Consider the following 21,427-nt stretch of genomic DNA (forward strand, 5'->3'; position numbering starts at 1 on the left):
TACCAACACGCTGCCTGTTTCTGCCGTGAAGCAGTAGGTAATGCGTTTCGGTTTGAAGGGTGGGGCAGCCGTTGTAACTATACTGAGAACTTAGAACTTATATCTCAAGGTGGGTGGCGCATTTACGTTGTAGATGTCTATGGGTTCCAGTAACCACTTAAAACCAGGTGAGCTGTGAGCCTATAAAGAACTATATTTATATCTAACAGAGAGCCAGTCGAGCTATCCTTTCCGTCTATGAGCGTCGCTGTGAAGCTGCCCAAGGTCATAGACGGGTCGTGCGTGTGTGTGCGCGCCGCCAGATCCTTGATTGACTTGCTCAGCGAGAGCACTAGGTCCTACGGGCTTGCTGCGGAGATGCCCAATAGATACGAAGGTTTGAGGACTCTTAATACAGAAGAATGCAATTTTTAATTTATTGCTTAGATGGGTGGACGAGCTCACAGCCCACCTGATGTTAAGTGGTTACTGGAGCCCATAGACATCCACGACGTAAATGCGCCACCCACCTTGAGATATAAGTTCTAAGGTCTCAAGTATAGTTACAATGGCTGCCCTACCCTTTAAACCGAAATGCATTACTGCTTCACGGCAGAAATAGGCGGGGTGGTGGTATCTACCCGTGCGGACTCACTAGAAGTCCTACCACCAGTAATTTTTTTATGATACAACTAGCAGACTCGGCCACACGTGGCTGTGGCTAAGATTTTCGTTTCTAAATAACACGTGGCCGGCTATGCTAATACTAAAAATTAACAAAGTAAGAACAATTGGATTTCACTGTATTGCGTTTACTACGAAATAAATTTCACTTATACTTTAGCCTCAGCAACACGTGGTGATTATGCCATTAAATTGTAGCTTAAGTGAAACGTTGGTATTTTTAACACAGCGCCATCTATGAGATTATATGTCAGACAGTATTATAATTGTCTGTAAAAAGTGATTTAAGGCGCCACGTGTTTTAGACTTATGAAACCTACAATTAATAACAATAATCAATATAAGAAATCATTTTATTGTTAACTAGTGGACCCGGCGAACTTTGTTCTGCCACACGGCTTGTTCCAAACACATCAACCGGTCAACTTCAATATTTTACTATAATTAACCATAGAATATATTATTACATTTAGCTGTCAGTTGCGTTTTGCTATTCCATATCAGTTTCGTTTTGTTATACCACGTTTTATGTCACGTCCCATGGGAACGTGATAAAAAGTATCCTATGTCCTTTTCCTGGTTCTAAGCTACTTCCTCACCAATTTTCAGCCAAATCAGTTCAGCCGTTCCTGAGTTATAAATAGTGTAACTAACACGACTTTCTTTTATATATATAGATTTATAAATATTGCGACCATTAATCGAAATAAAAACCATCCTATGGCCTAAGCTGGAACAAAACACATATTTTAAGAAAAAAAAGTTAAAATCGGTTCAGTAGTTTAGGTGTCCATCGCGGACAAACAACGTGACACGTACTTGTGGAGAGTATTAAACGGTAGGCAGCGGCTTGGCTCTGCCCCTGGCATTGCTGAAGTCGATGGGCGACGATAACTACTCACCATCAGGTGGGCCGTATGCTCGTCTGCTTACAAGGGCAATAAAAAACAATTGAGTTCGACTATACTGATGACGTACTGAGTATTTTTTTTTGTTAATAGTACTTTGTGTTCCATTAACGAAATCCACTGTTTTTAGATTTATTCGTGTTCAATGTTAAAGAACACGTGGAGACGTACAAACTGAAGAAGGAGCAGGACGATATAAGGAACAAATTCTACAAAGAAATACAACAGAAGATACGCGAAGTGGAGAACTTCTTGAAGGCTAATCCGTAAGCGTTTTTGTATTACATCTGCAGGGTGCTTAGGGCGAGTTTTTTTTAACTTCTCGATCGCGTAAAAGTTAACTGAATTGTGTATGGAGTTGGAACAGCGCCCCTAACGCCAAACGAAGGGAAGCCGTTCCAACTCCATACAAATTTGAGTTAGCTTTGACTGTGAAACAGGCTATACAGGAATAAGTACGAGAGGGGGCGCGTTACAATCAATTTTCTACTGGTTATAGGATTTCTCGTGACCTGACACGGGTAGGTATCACCGCCCTGCCTATTTCTGCCGTGAAGCAGTAATGCGTTTCGTTTTGAAGGGCGGACCAGCCGTTGTGACTATACTGAGACCTTAGAACTATATCTCAAGGTGTGTGGCGCATTTATGTTGTAGATGTCTATGGGCTCCAGTAACCACTTAACACCAGGTGGGCTGTTAGCTCGTCCACACATCTAAGCAATAAAAAAAAAAAAACAAGCCTCTTTTAAAGAGGGACATGTCATAGCGCTCGGGAAACACCGTGGAGGGGAGCATGTATGTATGTATGATGTATATTATAATAAGAAGATAAGATTCATAAGAAGATAACGGAAGAAAAATTGTAAGATAAATTTGAAATTGTTATATAAATAGTTAGGAGTTACATACGTTCCCAGTACCGCTGCCGTGTGCGAGAGAGAAAGAGAAGCCAGACAGACTGACGCCGTAACGCGTTACGTAATGAAGCGGTTTACCCTTCCACAAGAAGTTATCACTCCAAAAAAGGTTGATTTATCATGAAACTATTGTACCGCCAGACGAATAACGTCATTATAGTAAGAGATAACAAACTTACTGTCTCTTTTCTTCATCGGAACTATTTCAATGTACCCTTTATTTGGTTAATTAAGAATAAGTCTGTTTATTCAATTCGTCTCTTTGCAGTTACACGAAAAATGAGAAAGAGAAAGAGGAATTGGACAATCTGAACATGGCCGAGCCCCCCTTCTTACCGGATCCGAGGACCTTCATGGCTGAGCAGAACGGTAAGTCGATTGGCATTCGTCCTCATAACAGAATTTCTATGTATACAAAGGTACGATGTCTGTTACAAGCTTTTCTTTTTGAACTGTAAAATCGCAACGTGAATGCCGCCACCTGTAGAGACATGTGGTCGAAGCCTAAAGCAGAAATAGGAAGGGGCGGCATACTTGCATGAGCTTACAATGCGACTTATTACCAGGCTGGTTGCCCATTGCAGTAACCTGGTATAATGCTCAGAGAACTCTGCTGCCTATTCTCTGGTGAATCCCATAATTGCTTTATGACATCCTCGTGAAGAGAAGGGGCTATTTTATTTATTTATTAGGCACACAATACACACTACAAGCTACAAATTAAAAGATAGGTACACAATAAATAACAACAAGAAAAAAAATTGGCTGTAACATAAGCCATGCGCACACAATTAATCAGGACAAATATGCTAAGTACACAATGTTCATTATAACTACAGGCCACCCGTCGCTTGCGACGAAGGGCTCGACGAGTAAATTAACCCACAGACACAGCCTACTGAGTTTCTCGCCGGATCTTCTTAGTAGGGTTGCGATTCCGATCCGGTGGAAAATACTGCGAAGCACTGCTCTTGTTAGGGCCAGTGTTAGCAACACTCCCGGTCTAAGCCTCATGAACTCACTTACACGTCAAGGAGAAGCTGAAATAGCCTCTCAAGGCTATCAGTATAGGTAGGAAAAAAAACTATAGGACAAAACAGCGCGATAACGAAAACCAATCTAACTTTTCATGTAAGGAAGTAACAATAAATCACAATCACAAAGGAAATAAAATTAAACATTAAACAATTAGACTAGATAATCTACTATTAACATGGATGCCCTTGATCATTTTTATAAACGTCGGTAATTTATATGTAAAAATATTCAATTCAGTTGACGATTTTGCCAATTCGTTATAGGTGCTATTATAATATAGTACTTTTTAACCGTAGTACACTTGTAAAACATACACATACACCGGTCCTCTTATCCGTCAAACCATAGGCAGCGAACGATTCAATTCTTGTTAATTTATTTTTTCGATTCCAGATTTGGCCTTCAAGAAATATCTGAAGACCTGTTCAGTGAAGACCAGGTCGGGCGAAGTTAATCTGAGAAAATATAGGTGAGCAGATATCAATGTGCTTAGTTCCAGTTTTTTAACATTCTCGATAGCGTAAAAGTTAACGCAATTTTGTATGCAGTTGGGACAGCGCCCCTAGCGGCAAACGTAGGCGAACGATCCCATTCCATACAAATATGAGCTAACTTTTACGCTATCGAGAACGTTAAAAAATTCGCACTAAGCACACTTTGGTGAAGCCTTTTAATTTGTTATTCTTCAAAGGAGGCCTACGGAGAGCATTCGCGTCACTTGCCTCTTTTAATACGTTTATATTAGCTTCAGACGTATGTATGTTAGTATGTAACGGAATCTTTGAACATGATTTTGACCCATTTAAAACGTCGAATTTACTCGAAATTTGGTATACTTATTAAGGACCGATGACAATTCAATATTAAAAAAAAATTAAAAAATGAAAATTCAACTAAAAAATGAAAAATAAACAATAGTTTAAAAAAAATGACAAAATACGCTTTCATAGAAAATCCAACTAAAAAATAGAAAATAAATTTTAATAAATTTGAATTAAAAATAGTGTAAGAAAAATTATTTTATTGTAAAAAAAACCGTGACTCTGTCGCGTGAGCCTTCTTCAGCCCGAAGGCACGTGTTTCATTTTGAAAACCGGTCTAATATATCCTAAATTATTTATGTTTTTTGCAGGATATGCGGTGGAGTGCTTAATCTGGATCTCCTCACGACGCCTCCGCAACCGAAGCGAATGAGGGATTCTGTTACCCTCACCACGTGTAAGTGTTGGAAGAGAAGCTTGTTCTAGTAACACGTCATCGTCGTGGCCTAAAGGATAAGACATCCGGTGCATTCGTATCTAGCGATGCACTGGTGTTCGAATTCTACTGGCAGGTAGTAATGAAATGCGTACTTAACAAATGTCCATGATTGACTTCCACGGTGAAGGAATAACATCGTGTAATAAAAATGAAACCCGCAAAATTTTAAGTTGCGTAATTACTGGTGGTAGGACGTCTTGAGAGTCCGCACGGATAGGTACCACCACCCTGCCTATATTTGCCGTGAAGCAGTAATGCGTTTCGGTTTGAAGGATGGGGCAGCCGTTGTAAGTATACTGAGACCTTAGAACTCATATCTCAAGGTGGGTGGCGGCATTTACGTTGTACATGTCTATGGGCTCCGGCAACCATTTAACATCAAGTGAGCTGTGAGCTCGTCCACCCGTTTCAGTAATAACTAAAAACTAAAATAAAAACACGGGTCTTCAAACACCGCCGAATCGAGGGAGATTCGTCTCTGATGCTAATTGACTTTGAAAGTACCAGGATCATAATCAAACCATTGCTTGTTGAGGACCCATAAGTCATGTTTGAAAAGGTTCATATTTGAAAACGAATGACTATTTTAGATAGATAGATTCGCACCTCCCGCCATCGGGGCAGAGTTCATCCATATTATCTGGAACGGCTGCGTTCATCGACAGTGCGTTTCCAAAGATCTTTTTTGCCACGTACCATCCACCATTTGGAATGAACTCCCCTCCACGGTGTTTTCCGAGCGCTATGACATGTCCTTCTTCAAACGAGGCTTGCGGAGAGTACTTTATGGTAGGCAGCGGCTTGGCTCTGCCCCTGGCATTGCTGACGTCCATGAGCGACGGTGACCACTTACTTACCATCAGGTGGGCCGTATGCTCGTCTGCCTACAATGGCAATAAAAAAATAAAAAAAGATAAAAAGATGGATGTTGTTAACAGATATAGGACTTATAGCGAGCGGAATCTACCGTATCTTTTGAACTTTAATTTTCTTGTAGCAATCGATATTTTTTTTATTTATGAGATTAGCAAGGTTCCTATTTCTCATTCAAATTAAGACGGTTTTTGAATTGATAGCTCCATAAGGAAGGGTAACCCGCTTCGTTACGTAACGCGTTACGCTTACGTTACGGTAGCGTTACGGCGCCAGTCTGTCTGGCTTCTCTTTCTCTCTCGCACACGGCAACAGTACTGACAACGTATGGAACTCCTAACTATTTATATATCTTTTTCAATTGATGTTACAATTTTCCTTACACTAGTGGTCCCGCAGTAGTCGAAATTCGACTATAATTAATTGAAATTGTAAGCTTGTAAACTATTATGATTCTATTTTCAAAGATTATTTCATAAATCACTTGTATACCTTACTCACAGGTGGGCTGAAGCCTTGGAGAGCAAGGGCGAGGCTCTTGCTGTGATCCTTGATATCGCGAAGGCCTTCGACAGGGTCTGGCATAGGGCACTTCTGTCGAAGCTACCATCTTACGGAATCCCCGAGGGTCTCTGCAAGTGGATCGCTAGCTTTTTGGATGGGCGAAGCATCACGGTCGTTGTAGACGGTGACTGTTCTGATACCATGACCATTAACGCTGGCGTTCCACAAGGTTCGGTGCTCTCCCCCACGCTTTTCATCCTGTATATCAATGACATGCTGTCTATTGATGGCATGCATTGCTATGCGGATGACAGCACGGGGGATGCGCGATATATCGGCCATCAGAGTGTCTCTCGAAGCGTGGTGCAAGAGAGACGATCAAAACTTGTGTCTGAAGTGGAGAACTCTCTGGGGCGAGTCTCCAAATGGGGTGAATTGAACTTGGTTCAATTCAACCCGATAAAGACACAAGTTTGCGCGTTCACTGCGAAGAAGGACCCCTTTGTCATGGCGCCGCAATTCCAAGGAGTATCCCTGAAACCTTCCGAGAGTATTGGGATACTTGGGGTCGACATTTCGAGCGATGTCCAGTTTCGGAGTCATTTGGAAGGCAAAGCCAAGTTGGCGTCCAAAATGCTGGGAGTCATCAACAGAGCGAAGCGCTACTTCACGCCTGGACAAAGGCTTCTGCTTTATAAAGCACAAGTCCGGCCTCGCGTGGAGTACTGCTCCCATCTCTGGGCCGGGGCTCCCAAATACCAGCTTCTTCCATTTGACTCCATACAGAGAAGGGCCGTTCGGATTGTCGATAATCCCAGTCTCACGATCGTTTGGAACCTCTGGGTCTGCGGAGGGACTTCGGTTCTCTCTGTATTTTATACCGTATGTTCCATGGGGAGTGCTCTGAGGAATTGTTCGAGATGATACCGGCATCTCGTTTTTACCATCGCACCGCCCGCCATCGGAGTAGAGTTCATCCGTACTACCTGGAGCCACTGCGGTCATCCACAGTGCGTTTCCAGAGATCTTTTTTGCCACGTACCATCCGGCTATGGAATGAGCTCCCCTCCACGGTGTTTCCCGAGCGCTATAACATGTCCTTCTTCAAACGAGGCTTGTGGAGTGTATTAAGCGGTAGGCAGCGGCTTGGCTCTGCCCCTGGCATTGCTGAAGTCCATGGCCCATGGGCAACGGTAACCACTCACCATCAGGTGGGCCGTATGCTCGTCAGCCTACAAGGGCAATAAAAACAAAAAAAAAAACACAAATTTCGCCAAGACTACACTGTAGAAAAATATTAATAAAGACAAACAATATTTAATCTATTCTCAATTTGACCACAGACTTTAAACACTAACAAAAGTTTGACAATTGACAATAAACAAAGAGTAGGTATATTTATATAAATGTGTTGTGTCAAATACATGGTAGTGTGTCTAATGTTTTCTTTATTAATTTAATGTAACTTTTATGCATTATTTAAAAAAAATATTAGTATTGTGCACTTCTTCTCTATATTCTCTATAAGAGTGAAAAATTTCATACTCCTCCGTCCGCGCAATTTTCGTAAAAAGGGATACAAAGTTTTTGCTTCACGTATTAATATATAATTATATAATGAATATACGTAAAATTTAAGTAATAACCTAAATTTTCTCAAGTTGAACAATTTCAATATTAAATAATTCAATAGCTTAAGTTATCACTTCTGTTGGGCGTCCCGGGATACATATTTTTTAAGGTATTTGTACAAACAACGTCACAACGTGTCTTGGAATCACAGCGTTCATGTAGAATAATTACAATTTACAATAAAGCATGCTTTACAAATTTCTCCGCGACGTATCCTCGCTCGGGTTTTAACGTTTAATTACATACCCGATCCTGTAGACCGAATGGTAAACAGCCTACGTCGCCCTAAACACGTCATTACGGATCCTCCCGATCCATTCACGGTGCTTTTAGGTACCACAAGCGCCGTTGACCGTCCTCGTCGAACCCGTCGCTTGCAACGAAGGGCTCGACGAGTTAATTAACCCGCACAGCCCACTGAGTTTCTCAGTGGGTCGCGTTTCCGATCCGGCGATAGATTCTGCAAAGCACTGCTCTTGCTAGGGCCAGTGTTAGCAACACTCCCGGTTTGAGCCCTGTGAGTTCACCTACACGTCAAGGAGAAGCTGAAATAGCCTCTCAAGGCTATCAGAATAGGTAGGAGAAAAAAAAAACGTGTATGCCAAAATTAAAAACTAAATTCCATTGAGAAATTTTATTCCAACACAAAAAAAATAACAGAACTTATCTAGTTTTATTTACAAATCTTCTCTTAATTAACTTTTCATGTAGTGAGAAACGACACAGGGAAGATCGAGAATCGATCGAGTTGAGATATCGTTGCGATTCGCAAATTTATGTTGAAAATGTTGTTGGTGCGATTCAGGCATTTGTCGAATATCTTCTGTTTTCGGATAGGCACCGGCTTGCTACAAAAGACATGTCGAACACTACGATAGAGGATATTGGAAAAATCTAATACAAAATATTTGATTGTAAGCTCGATTTCGCCGATCAGACGGAAAAAAAGCTGCGAGATAACTAGAGCGATGTGGTAACAGTAGCCCGTGGACATCATGAGACGGAAAATGAGATGGGTGATATAATGCCGGAGAGCGCCGTAAGCCCTAGAAATTTGATTTTCTTTACGCGAAATCATTTTTTCGTGGTGACCTTCGATCAATAATAGTACTAGATTAAAGATCAGGAACAAAAATAAGACGCTTCAGTGGCCACGTTTGCAGACACGAAAACATCTTCATTTCTTAGAAAAAAGTTTAATAATGTTAACGACTTCAGTTTATTATAAACCTTAAGACTTAAACATAAAGTTTAATTACCATTGCAAAATATATGTATTTAGGTCCTTTCGTCAGAAAAAGAATATTATGGAATAAATTTAAAATGTCACTTGAACATAAAAAGACATCAGTACAAAAATATTTATTCTAAAATGATACTTAAAGCCTAATTTATAAGGTTAAAAATATTTGTTTAAAATTGCGTGCTTATTGTATTGTGGAACTAGATGTAGTTCTTGGTATTACATTTCAATGCTCAGAACACAGTAAGTATTGAAAGACATAGAGTTGCAGAATATACATATTGGTTTTAGGTTTGTTTTGTATGGTCGCAACTATTTTTGACCGATTCAAAAAAGTAGTAGATAATATTTTACATTGCCGCTATTACAACAAATAGGTGATAAAAAATAAAATTGAATAAAGTAAAAAAAATATGAAAGGAAACACGAAACATGTTTTCCACGTATTCTTTATACAGAAGTAATTAAAACAATAATGTAGGTTTAATTACCTTTAAACAGATTCAGTTTGTTATAAAGCTGTCTTTTAGAAGTCATTTTTATATGAGCGGTTTCTTTTTTACAAATATAATGTACTCTTATATCAATGAATTTTTCTATAATCAGTTTAATTTAGGCTTATTTTATGGCTGTGTTCGTTTCCCCCAGAAAACAAATCCTTTTCAGCATATACGCTTAAAATATTTACACATACATATAAAGTTTTTTTAATACTTTTTTGCATTGATTTGCCACCACCATTGAACAATTCTAGAATTTTTATAAGGGTTCTATATTTCTTCTCCTCTTTCTTTCGCGACAATATATATCCATTGTGCACAGCGACAAGGGGCTACTAGGAAATTTACAAACAAAAATAACATTATAAAATAACAAAACTACTCTATGCATTCCCTGTTCAAGAATTGGTGATGTTTGTTACAATAGTTGGTGCCTTGTTGCAAACATTGGCCAAACAATTACAATATTCGTAAATTGTGTTTTATTTACAATATAATTGTGTTTATTATTTTATGAAAAACACTTAATAATATAAATTTACCAAAAAAAGATATTCCTTCCAAAACCTTGGTGTTACGGTGGTTTTTTACTCAGTTTTTGAACGCGCATTGCAGCGTTTTGACGTCTTAGTGTTGGCTATGATTGGACCATACTAATTTGAAATAAGACCACAAATTTATTTGTGGTCTTATTTTTCGGGCCGCTTTTGAAGCGCTAATCGCGAATCTAGTAGTATTATTGATCGAAGGTGGTGACATTCGATTGTTGAGGGTTTGGTACGCGGATACTAAAAATATATATCTGCCAGGCCAGATGATATTGGTCGCGATTTAGGTCTTGGCGTTTCAAATTATTGTGTCTTATAAATACAAATGGTCACCGTGTCGAAAACATGTTGATTTAAATTGCAGGAAACAAGAGTGTCATCTAATTCTGCTCAGGGATTATGATCAAAACTATACACGATTTTACACCACGAGTCGTATTCACCTTGTGGTCCTATTATTTAAACGAAATTCAAGCTAAAGATACGTTTTCCGTGTGCTTCAGTTTCTGCGTCACCAGGCCTTTTCGTAGCCTCCTCCAGAAAATGTTTCTTTCGTGCGCGACTTTCGGCCAGATTATGTAAGTCTTCGTCAGCATCAGATAGTGGAGGGTCGTTGGGCGGATGCGCCGCGGTATTTCTTCTAACAGAACAAGTATCAAATCGTTCCGACGCGTCTCTAACAGCCTGCGGAAGTTTAGTTTGATTTAGTGTATCGAAACATCAGAAGACTTTAGGGCTGGGTATTTAGAAAGTATTTGTCAACCATAACGCTCCCTATTTTTTGCTGATTTCTTGAATATAGATTGTTCAGCACCACTTGGTGCCGTTACTCATGGAAGCTAGCAATGCCATCGGCACAGCCAAGCCGTTGTCGACTGCTGAGGATTCTCCCAAGCCTCGTTTGAAGAGGTCGTAGCACTCGGGGAGCACCGTGGAGATCATGCTAAAGCTTTATGGTATATGGCCAAATAGATGTCTGGTACCGCACTGCGGGTAGGTGGTTGTGATTTCTGATGCATTCTGCTACAGTGGTGGACGGGGCGATAGTAAAAACGAGATGACCGGTCCATCGTGAACAAATCTCCAGAGTACTTGATTGGAGCAGCAGTTTGGACCTTTTCTTTTTGTTATACGAATTAAACGTGGACATCTCAAGGACTGGTGGTAGGACCTCTTGTGATTCCGCGCGGGTAGGTACCACCGCCCTGCCTATTTCTGCCGTAAAGCAGTGATTCGTTTCGGTTTGAAGGGCCGTAACTATACAGCCGCTGTAACTATACTTGAGACCTTAGAGCTTATATCTCAAGGTGGGTGGTGCATTTACGTTGTAGATGTCTATGGGCTCCAGTAACCACTTAACACCAGGTGGGCTGTGAGCTCGTCCACCTATCTAAGCAATAAATAAATAAAACCTTTACCTGTGCTGGGCTAAATGCATTTCGAACTGGCACCACTGACTCATGAGGAAACGTTTTGATATGATCAGCATGATCGCCCTGGAACGGTCCATGCAGGCGACGATATTCTCCAGGATGGAGAGTCCGATCTAAAACAAACGAAATTCATCGAGGGCTCAACGTGATGCCTTCAATTTGATGCATGAGGCTGAAGCTGAACTGTGCTGTAGTGAAGGCAGAAATAGATCAGACACCGGTATCTTTCCAAGCAGGCTTGCTACTATTTTTAGCCCACTGAGTTTCTCTCCGGATCTTCTCAGTGGGTCGTGATTCCGATTCGGTGGTAGATTCTGCGTAGCACTGCTCTTGCTAGGGTTGGTGTTAGCAAGGTCGTCAGGTTTGAACTCCGTGGGCTCACCTACTCGTTAGGTTACGCTGCCATAGCCTCTCAAGGCTACCAGCTTAGGTAGAAAAAGCAAAAGATAACTAATTTTGTCCGCACTAGTATATATATTCGCATTTGCAGATGCTAATTTAATATTTATAACATAATACTTCATTCGTTCATCGCGAAAGCTGTTTGCAAACGCAGATCAGGTTAGCTGATTCCTGAGATCAACACACGCTCTCTCGTATAAAGAGGGTAGAAATTTTTGGATTTATTGCCTTCGCAGATATGCTCTGATGATAATTTGACTCACCAATGATTACTGAGTGGTGCCAAGGAAATCGATTAAGCGTCTTATAGTACTGAGAACTAGCTTCAAATCTATCTCAAAGGAGATCTTAAAGGGCCAAAAAAGACGGTAGAGGTATTTTTCGTGATTTAGACCTGTACTTTGTTTCTCCATCAGCCTCCTCCAAATCACAGCCCACAACGTAACCATACCGTGAAGGTCATAGATTCGTTTGAAAACTCATAAACAGGCCGTTTTAAGATTATATTAAGAGGTTTTCACCTGAAAATCTCTCTCATGGAGGCAGACGCTGATGTTGCAATTGGACTCCAACTGCGGCAGGAGATGGTCGAGCACCCACACCCTGTCCTCGTTGCAGTACGACACGAATACATCGTAGTTGAATATTGTACCATCTGTCGATAAAAATAAGGTCGTTTTTCGCTAATTTAGAAGATCCAAGGTCATGGGTAAGGTCAGACAAAATACGTTAGTATGCTTATCATCACCGAACGAGCCGCTTAATATGTGACGTAAGATGTGACTACCCTCACTCAATCCAATTGAGGACTCTTTTCAATCCGTGTTTCAAGAAGGAAACACAGAAGGGCGCATAACTTAACAGTTTTACTGCCACCTTCAGCCATGGTATTAATATAGATAAGACAGCGATGTTCGAACCGAGACGATCTATCGTCTATTCTGAAGTTCGATAATAGTCTTGCATTGATGGTTATCATTATTCCAAATCAAATTATATTTCATATTTAGTGTCAGAGAGGATATATTATTATATACAGTTACTCCCCTACAGCTTCACCTATTCCTATTCCTATCCCTACTAGGCACTAAGCTACGACTAAGGTCCTGCCGATTTCCACACACTTTTGCCTAGTGAGAGTACTTAACGGTACTTAGCTGTAGGTAGCGGATTGGTTCTGCCTCTTGCTGAAGTTCATGGGCGATGGTAGCCACTCACCATCAACTGGTCTGTAATTTCGTCTACCCACAAGGGCAAAAAAATACCCAATTCGACTGATGTCTCGATTAATCGGGAGAGAAAAATAAAAGAACTTACCGACACCGGTCTTATCCTTATTGATCATGGTGAGGGCAGCAGAATTCCGCATCATTATTAGAAAATAAAAAATCGTCCTTCTGAATACGAACAGCATCAGCAGCGGTAATAAAACGCACGGTAACAGAATTAAAGCAATCAATTTGTACTGATTTTTAATCATCTTTTCGTCGTACTGCATATCTCGACGAGCGTAGCAGGTGGGCACGTCCCCCATGAAGATGGCCTCGCCTTCGTCCGAAGCAAACGACGCACAAATATAGTTTCGACCATAGAAATCGGTCAATAGGTATACACTCTCTTCCTCGTTGTCCCATTCGCTGATGGAGTTTTCGAAAACTACGGGCTTCCTTTGCGCTATAAGCGTATTGAAATCTTCGAACCCTCTATGGTACAGAAACAGGTTTTTCGATTCGTAAACAGACTTTATATATCCGTTTTGTCGGTTTCTCTCGTTCCTAGCCGCCGTCTCGAGGAAATCTCTGGAGTTGCAGTTGCACATGAAGAAGTTTCCGGCCAGGGCCAGATACGATATGTTCCTGAAATCCACGATCATGTCTTCGCGGATCACGTTTATGTTGTTGTGTTTGAGTGCCAAGAATTTGAGGTTAGGTATCAGCGAGAATATCGGTTCGAACCACGTTATAATCCTGTTCTTGTTCAAGTCCAAAATCTGGAGGCTCCTCCAAGTTGCCGCGACTTCTTGTGGTAGAGACGTTATTTCGTTGTTCAGTAATTGCAATATCTCCAGTCTGTGGAAATTCTTTAACATATCGACCCGACCTGTGCCTATAGTATTAGCGTACAATACCACTAAAGTATCTTCAAGCCCTCGCAATATGTTAGGCGTGTTCAAGATCCCGTTGTTCTTCGAAAGATCCAAGTACGTGAGATTTGTTTTAGAAAAAATGTCGCTCCTCAAATCCTGCAGCCCTGTATCGCATATCGACAGCCTTCTCAAATTCGGTCCTAAGCCTGTTAGCACTGCCACATTACGTTTGGACATCTTTGTGAACGAAAGATCTAGAGATACCAAACTTGTTAGGCCATCGAATAGCGGTGTTTGCGGGGTAATTAGATTTTTAGGAGACCCCGTACTGTCGAATGCTTCGTTCCTGCTAAAGTCTAGATGTAATAACTTATTTAGACCAGCAAAAGTGTTGGATTCGACTTGATAAATCTCATTCTCCCCTATATATAAAGCTTCTAGTGAAGGCATACCCCTGAACATATTGCTTCTGAGCACTTGGATTGAACACCTTCGCAGATCCAGCTCCTTTAGGCTCGGGAAGCTGACGTATTCAATTGAAGTGGACCAGACTGTCGTACCTGAAATTGTGAGACAAAATATATATTTAATAGTGAGGTTTATTGCACCGTTTCGTAGCGACTAAATCGATTTGTTGTTCCTTTAATCTTTGTAATAATAGATTTTAAGGGAAGGAGTTTTTTCCGAAGTCTACTTGGAAAAGCGAAATTTTCACGAATACCCGAACGATTATAAACATTTGTTTTTGTGCAGCTCTGTGGGCTAGTATGTTAAGTTTTATATAGATCACAGAAGGAAAATACGAATCTGTGATCGCTTTTTAAGTCAAAACTTTAAATCGATTTTTTATTCAATCCGCCACATAAGTAAGTATAGATTGATTTAGGCCAAATTTTACCAAAACATAAAGGTGCAACAACATTTACCGATTAATTGATTATTTACAGATGCGTAACGTCATTATGAAATTATCTTTTTAATCCCCGTGATATTAGATTATTACGATAAAACAATGAACTTATCAACGGTAGTCAGACGTTAATTGGTGTCCGTCAGAACGAAGAAATGCACACCTGGCTTGGAATGACCTGACTTTTGTGGTGACAATTGTAGCTAAAAATGTTTTACTAGGTCATTATTTTTTAATTATCTCACGCAATTGTCCTTCCAAAATTTTCCGCGGCTTAAATAGACAAGATAGATTATTCTAACTTGTCTATTTAAGCCACGGAATAGGTTTTATAACCTATTTTCCATTTTGCCTGTACCAATATTGTGTGGTGTTTCTATTAATTAAAGAAAATGAAAAGGTTTAGTAATAATATTATTAATGTGATGATTTGCACGTTGCTGTTTCTTTTTAAATGTGTGAATGTCGTTAAAAAAACTTGTGGATGGATTGTGTGAAAGAGGATATGCGAGAGAACGGTGTCAATGCAGAAAAGACAAATGACAGGCTTGAATGGAAAAAGAAGAGATACTACGCTAACCCCACAGAGAAACCCTTCTGTGGCAGCAGCGTTGAAACATAATTACTGACAAGTGATGAAGCAACAACCCAATTTAAAAAAAATGGCGCGCGTACAACTTGGTGCACGTGTAAGAAGTGAAGCTTCTTTTGCGGTGTGCGGTATTGTGATTTTCTTCATATTTTTTTTTTTTCGATCTCATGCCATAATATTTTCCATTTTATGAAATCAAGAGGTAAACGCAAGCACATTCATAGATACAGCAAGCGACGCTCGTATTAATTAATACGTTTACATTTTTTTATGATTGCTGGATTACTGGTGGCTTTCCAGTTTCACAAGGACAGGTGGGCGAGCAAGGGCTCAACCAGAAGGGGCGGGATTTACTAACAGCTTCCCGAGCGAGACCTAACAACTCAAAAATAGTTGCTTTGTGAATGAACCTACTACCGGATCGGAATCGCGACCCGCTTGCAAGATCCGTCAAGAAACTCAACGGACTGATGTTTAGGTTAGGTTAGGTGCGACGAGTACAGTTACCGGGGTAATGCGTATACAACGAGGCGTAGGGCGCTTCACCATGGCACGTTTTCGATATTCGTCGCAAAAGCGCAAGTGCTTAACTATTCCCCTCTTATTTTGTCGCTACGACACCTCGTATGTGCTCTCTCTCTCACGCCTATTCCGTCCGTTTTCTCTTTACCTCACTGCCTCATGCATACGCTATAGGATGCTTACCCTAAGAAACAGGTCCATATACATACATACATATGCCACCCTGCTAAGGCCTGTACTGACGAGTATGGACGCACTGAGAAAACGTTCGCGAGACGCTCTGTCTATTTTCTCACTCTCGCTCTTCCTAAATTGTATCTTTTCTCTCTAGCCGTAACGAATCTGTCGCAATGAAGTTTCACTTCAAAAATACTAGATGTTTAGGTTTAAGACTCTTTCTGGGTCGAGATCGCATACGATGGAATAAGAAGAGCACGCAAACCTTGAAGATCTTTCGCAAAAATACTGACTACGCCCAGATTCAAAGGCGCTAAGTCCGCGAGTGCAATTTAAAGATCAAGTTTTAAGGTACCCAGCGAGAAAGTCGGGTGATTTACTTGAAGGAGCGTCTCGTACGAACCTTGGTACTGTAAGCTGAACACCGGCTCAGTTTCGACAGCGCCGGTAGCGTTTATAATCATGTTGTACTGTTCACCGGCCACGCTTCTGTCGACGAATTTATTTCCGTAGAAAGTCATGTACTCAACGGTCTGCGATAACCAACGTCCCATTGAGTCTGACAAATGGAATACCTGAAACACGACGCATACAATGAATTCGAGGTCAGATTCGGGACTGGTGGTAGGACCTCTTGTGAGTCCGCGCGGGTAGGTACCACCACCCTGCGTATTTCTGCCGTGAAGCAGTAATGCGCTTCGGCTTGAAGGGTGGGGCAGCCGTTGTAACTATACTTGAGACCTTAGAACTTATATCTCAAGGTGGGTGGCGCATTTACATCGTAGATGTCTACGGGCTCCAGTAACCACTTCACACCAGGTGAGCTGTGAGCTCGTCCACCCATCTAAGCAATAAAAGAACCGTTTAATTTTTCCTACCTTTTCTAGTGACCTCGAGGGGTCATACCAGATTCGCCGAACGAAGTAGGTGAGCTCACGGGGCTCTAACCTGGTGACGTTGCTAACACTAGTCCTAGCAAGAGCATCTACCACCGGATCGGAAACGCGACCCACTGAGAAGATCCAATGAGCTCAGAAACTCAGTTTTTCACGGGTGCAGTTGCTGTTGTCGATTTATAAGAAGTTATCACATCAAAATCTCGATGAAAATGAAACCATAAACCTATAGAAATAAGATTTACAACAGCAGTTATTTTTTCCTATCTACGCTAATAGCCTTGAGAGGCTATTTCAGCTTCACCCTAACATGTAGGTGAGCTCACGGGATTCAAACCGGAGTGTTACTAACACTGGCCTTACCAAGGGCGGTGCTTCGCAGAATCTACCACCGGATCGGAAACGCGACTCACTGAGAAGATCCGGCGAGAAACTCAGTGGGCTGTGTCTGTGGGTTAAGGACGGGGACTGGATACCAACAGCAGTACCATTAACGACCTCACGCCCGTCAATAGTTTCAAAAAACCGTGTTTCGGATATATATTATGAAAAAGCTACTTACAGGTGGCACTCTGGTGAGTCGACATTTCGCCAGGCTTAAATATCGGACGCGTTGCCCATTGTCCGTTTTGAATTCACTCATGATCTGATGAAGGAATGGGACCGGATCGAAGTGCGAAGAAAGATCTATAGCGGTGCTTTGATCTGTAAAATATATATACACATACCGAAGGATGTAAGGCTGATTGGCTTAAGCGATCTTTTTGAAACTTTACACGAGAGCCATTTGAAGATTAAAATTTGGAAAAAAAATTCAAATACTTTTAAAAAAAAACTTCTTCAGCTATTCGTATTGGGTAAACTTAATTGCAGTTCAATTAAAAACATTTAATTGTTGATAGTAATACCAAATAAAACGGATCTTTAATTACAAAGATAAATGTCGCGTGTTAAGCGAAATGTCGCTTAAACAGCTTATGAGTGTGAAGGGGACAGTTAATGTTTTGCTTTTGTTTATCTATATATTAATACGTGAAGCTAAAACTTTGTATCCCTTTTTACGAAAATTGCGCGGACGGAGGAGTATGAAATTTTTCACACTTATAGAGAATATAGAGAAGAAGTGCACAATGCTAATATTTTTTTTAAATAATGCATAAAAGATACATTAAATCAATAAAGAAAACATTACACACACTACCATGTATTTGACACAAACACGCATGCATACTATTTGTTTATTGTAAAACTTTTCTTTGCAGTCTGTCAGTTATAGTCTGTCAAATTGAGAATAGATTAAATATTGTTTTCTCTTTATTAATATTTATCTAATTGACGAAATCTGTAATTAAAGAAGTATAATAGTCCTTGACAATAGAATCATAATAGTGTACAAACTTTTAATTTCCATTAGTTATAGTCGAATTTCGGCTACCAGGGGACCTCTAGTGCTTATAAATATAGCGTGGTCTTATTTTATTATTGTTTTAATATTAAATTATTATTGTCTAATTATAATTGCATATTAAGTTGATAAAAAATGCTATACTAATAGCTTTACCGCGGCAGTCTCCGAGTGCCACACGTGTTTTTTTATGCATAGTTTTGAAAAAATATTAGCATTCTGCACTCCTTCTCTATATAAGTGTGAGAAAATTCATACTCCTCCGTCCGCGTAATTTTCGTAAAAAGGGGTACAAAGTTTTTGCTTCACGTATTAATATATAGATAGATTACGATAACCTTACCGATTGTTTTCGTGAGAACGCCATCTTCGTTCACCCAGGTTTGAACGTCCGTCATGTAGCCGGTTAAGCATTTTTGTGTTTTCCTCGTTTCCGCTGATGCGATGAAGAGCAGAAAGAATTTTCTAGAATAAATAAATAAATAAGTGAGAACAAATTACGTACGGTCATCCGGATACAAATAAGGATTCCCTGTGTTAACTTATATACGTCTAAATAAGTACATATACCTATAGATAGTAAGCATCCAGACAAGGATTAAATAAACCTGTTTATCACATGAATGTTTTCCCGATGTGGGAATCGAACTTACGATCCTCGACTTCACGCTCGAAATGTCCTAAAATCAAATAGCCTTACTTACACCCCTCGAAATATTTAAATACTAATATATAAATAAATCTACAGTGGTTTTTACGGATGTTCCGTTATAACTACTGAACCATGCATCCGATTGACTTGAAACTTGGTATCCATGTAGAAAATACATGTACTTAATGGATAGGCTAATATTTATAAGAGTGTTGGACTCCCTAATAATAATGACCAAAAAGAATAATGTTAATTTTAAATGCCCAGCGAAGCGGGCGAATACGGGTAGTATTTAAATATGTATGTAAATATACCTTACACTCTTCTAAATATATATAGGTATGGGTGGATATATATATTGGATCTAGCTACCAGCATATCTGATGTGGAGGGGTTATTGAAGCCAATAAATCTGACCAAGAGAAGAGGCAACATGGTCTGTCTAAAAATTGGGTCCAAAGCTGTAGAAGTTTTAAATTCGTTTCACCTAAAGTAACTTTTAACTTAAGCTACTTTATTCAATTCGATAGAGGTTTGCGGAGAGTAGTCAGAGATAGGCGGCGACTTGACTGTGCTCCTGACATTGACGGTGGCAATGAGCGACAGTAACCAAAACATTAACGTCCGCTTACACGTAGGTAACTTTTTATTTTTATTGCTTAGTTGGGTGGACGAGCTCACAGTCCACCTGGTGTTAAGTGGTTACTGGAGCCCATGGACATCTACAACGTAAATGCGCCACCCACCTTGAGATGTAAGTTCTAAGATCTCAGTATAGTTACAACGGCTGACCCACCCTTCAAACCGAAACTCATTACTGATTCACGGCAGAAATAGGCAGGGCGGTGGTCCCTACCCGCGCGGACTCACAAGAGGTCCTGCCACCACTAATTTAAAAACATTATGTTGAAACTACAGGCGTCATCTGTCGAACGGTGTTGGTACTAATTAAGATATATTTAAAGAAAATTCTGTAATTATGAATACGTATAATAAAGGATTCATTAAAATTAATATATCCGATATTGATTTGAAACACACACGATAGATTCTAAAGAGAAAATCTATCTAACAAACACAGCTCAAAGTGTAATTAATTAATTAATTAATTAAAAAATTTATTTTATAATTTATTTTTGTTTTACTTACAAAACTTATACTTACAATAGCTTAATGATCTTCAATATCATTCTCCGGACACTAAACGGAGAGGCGATTTCAATAAATTATTACTTTAATTAAAAATCAAAGTCTAATTTAAAGAAAAAATAATGCCAAAAAACAATTTTCGATCGAAACACGATTTCACAAAATTTCATTGTTTATTATTTCATGGTGCATAATATATTTAATTCGTAAATGTCACTAGTTGTATAGTTTTAGGACTCACTTAGAAATACACTGTTTTCGTTTTCGATAAGAAATTTTGTCACAATATACACTTTTCGCAATTCTGTCTCTGTTTTTTCAGCGAATCATCTACACGTCAATTGAGTTAGATAGGTTTTTAGTGTGTGCGTGTATCTCTTTCATTATTATTTTTGTACGTTTTTCGATAGATTAGCCCTATCTTATCAATCGCAATCGTCGTGTCCAGCCTTCTGGTACTTAATTATCTGCTTTTAATGTTATTTACGCGTCTCTATTTAATGGTTTTTGTTGTGTAAATCGAACTAGTGTTTGGCGAACAGCAATTGCCTGGATAATTACATAATTGGGGGCCATTTGGAATGATAGGGAAATAAATTACTGGTAGGTGGTAGAGACCTCTTGTGAGTCCGCACGGGTCGGTACTACCTCCCTGCATATTTCTGCCGTGAAGCAGTAATGCGTTTCGGTTTGAAGGGTGGGCCAGCAGTTGTAACTGATACTGAGACTTTAGAACTTACATCTCAAGCTGGGTGGCGCATTTACATTGTAGATCTCTATGGGCTCCAGTAACCACTCAACACCAGGTGGGCTGCGAGCTCGTCCACCCATCTAAGCAATAAAAAAATATATTGCAATAACAATAAGATATAGCGCGTAATGCTTATCGTTTTGTGAAAAGGCGAATTGATTTTTCTTGATTAAAATTACGGGGAATCTTGTTGTGAACTGTTTCTATTGGAATTATAGCACGTGTTGGGGCTGCAAGCGGCACGTGTATGTGTCTGCCGATTATTCGCGGCAGAAATATCCAAGATTATGGTACCTACAGGTTGTTCTATAGAATTGAGATTTAAAAATCTCACGTCTTGAGATGAGCGTTCGTATTGTTACGCGC

At 40.0% G+C, this 21,427-nt stretch overlaps 2 protein-coding genes across 7 annotated transcripts in view; one reads left to right on the top strand and one right to left on the bottom strand.

Moving 5' to 3' along the window:
* The window catches only part of LOC101739470 (dynein axonemal intermediate chain 7), a 46,028-nt gene that overhangs the window by 14,789 nt on the left and 9,812 nt on the right, over positions 1-21,427 (top strand). For all 6 annotated transcript variants that reach the window (XM_038019423.1, XM_038019424.1, XM_038019427.2 and 3 more), the window contains 5 exons: positions 210-376; positions 1,702-1,837; positions 2,757-2,857; positions 3,920-3,995; positions 4,659-4,744. In XM_038019423.1, the coding sequence (XP_037875351.1) occupies positions 210-376; positions 1,702-1,837; positions 2,757-2,857; positions 3,920-3,995; positions 4,659-4,744 (566 nt within the window). The remainder of the gene's footprint in view (positions 1-209; positions 377-1,701; positions 1,838-2,756; positions 2,858-3,919; positions 3,996-4,658; positions 4,745-21,427) is intronic.
* LOC105842301 (toll-like receptor 3) lies at positions 8,415-20,675 on the bottom strand. The gene is made up of 9 exons (XM_062675344.1): positions 20,552-20,675; positions 20,326-20,361; positions 18,853-18,974; positions 17,667-17,809; positions 16,612-16,783; positions 13,239-14,567; positions 12,443-12,576; positions 11,505-11,632; positions 8,415-10,770 (listed from the first exon to the last, which is right to left on the bottom strand). The coding sequence occupies exons 2-9, from the start codon at positions 20,349-20,351 to the stop codon at positions 10,557-10,559; spliced, it is 2,268 nt and encodes a 755-aa protein (XP_062531328.1). The 5' UTR covers positions 20,352-20,361; positions 20,552-20,675; the 3' UTR covers positions 8,415-10,556.

The sequence above is a fragment of the Bombyx mori genome, chromosome 23, assembly GCF_030269925.1.
Source record: "Bombyx mori chromosome 23, ASM3026992v2".
Taxonomy (NCBI): domain Eukaryota; kingdom Metazoa; phylum Arthropoda; class Insecta; order Lepidoptera; family Bombycidae; genus Bombyx; species Bombyx mori.

Bases quoted from the DNA above. Each gene is read 5' to 3' on its own strand.
- LOC105842301 (XM_062675344.1), bottom strand. From the start codon at position 20,351: ATGATATTGAAGATCATTAAGCTATT. The intron at 17,810-18,852 runs GTAAGGTTATCG...TATATTTTACAG, and splicing joins CGTTCTCACGAAAACAATCG to ATCAAAGCACCGCTATAGAT. The intron at 16,784-17,666 runs GTAAGTAGCTTT...GTCGTGTTTCAG, and splicing joins GACTCACCAGAGTGCCACCT to GTATTCCATTTGTCAGACTC.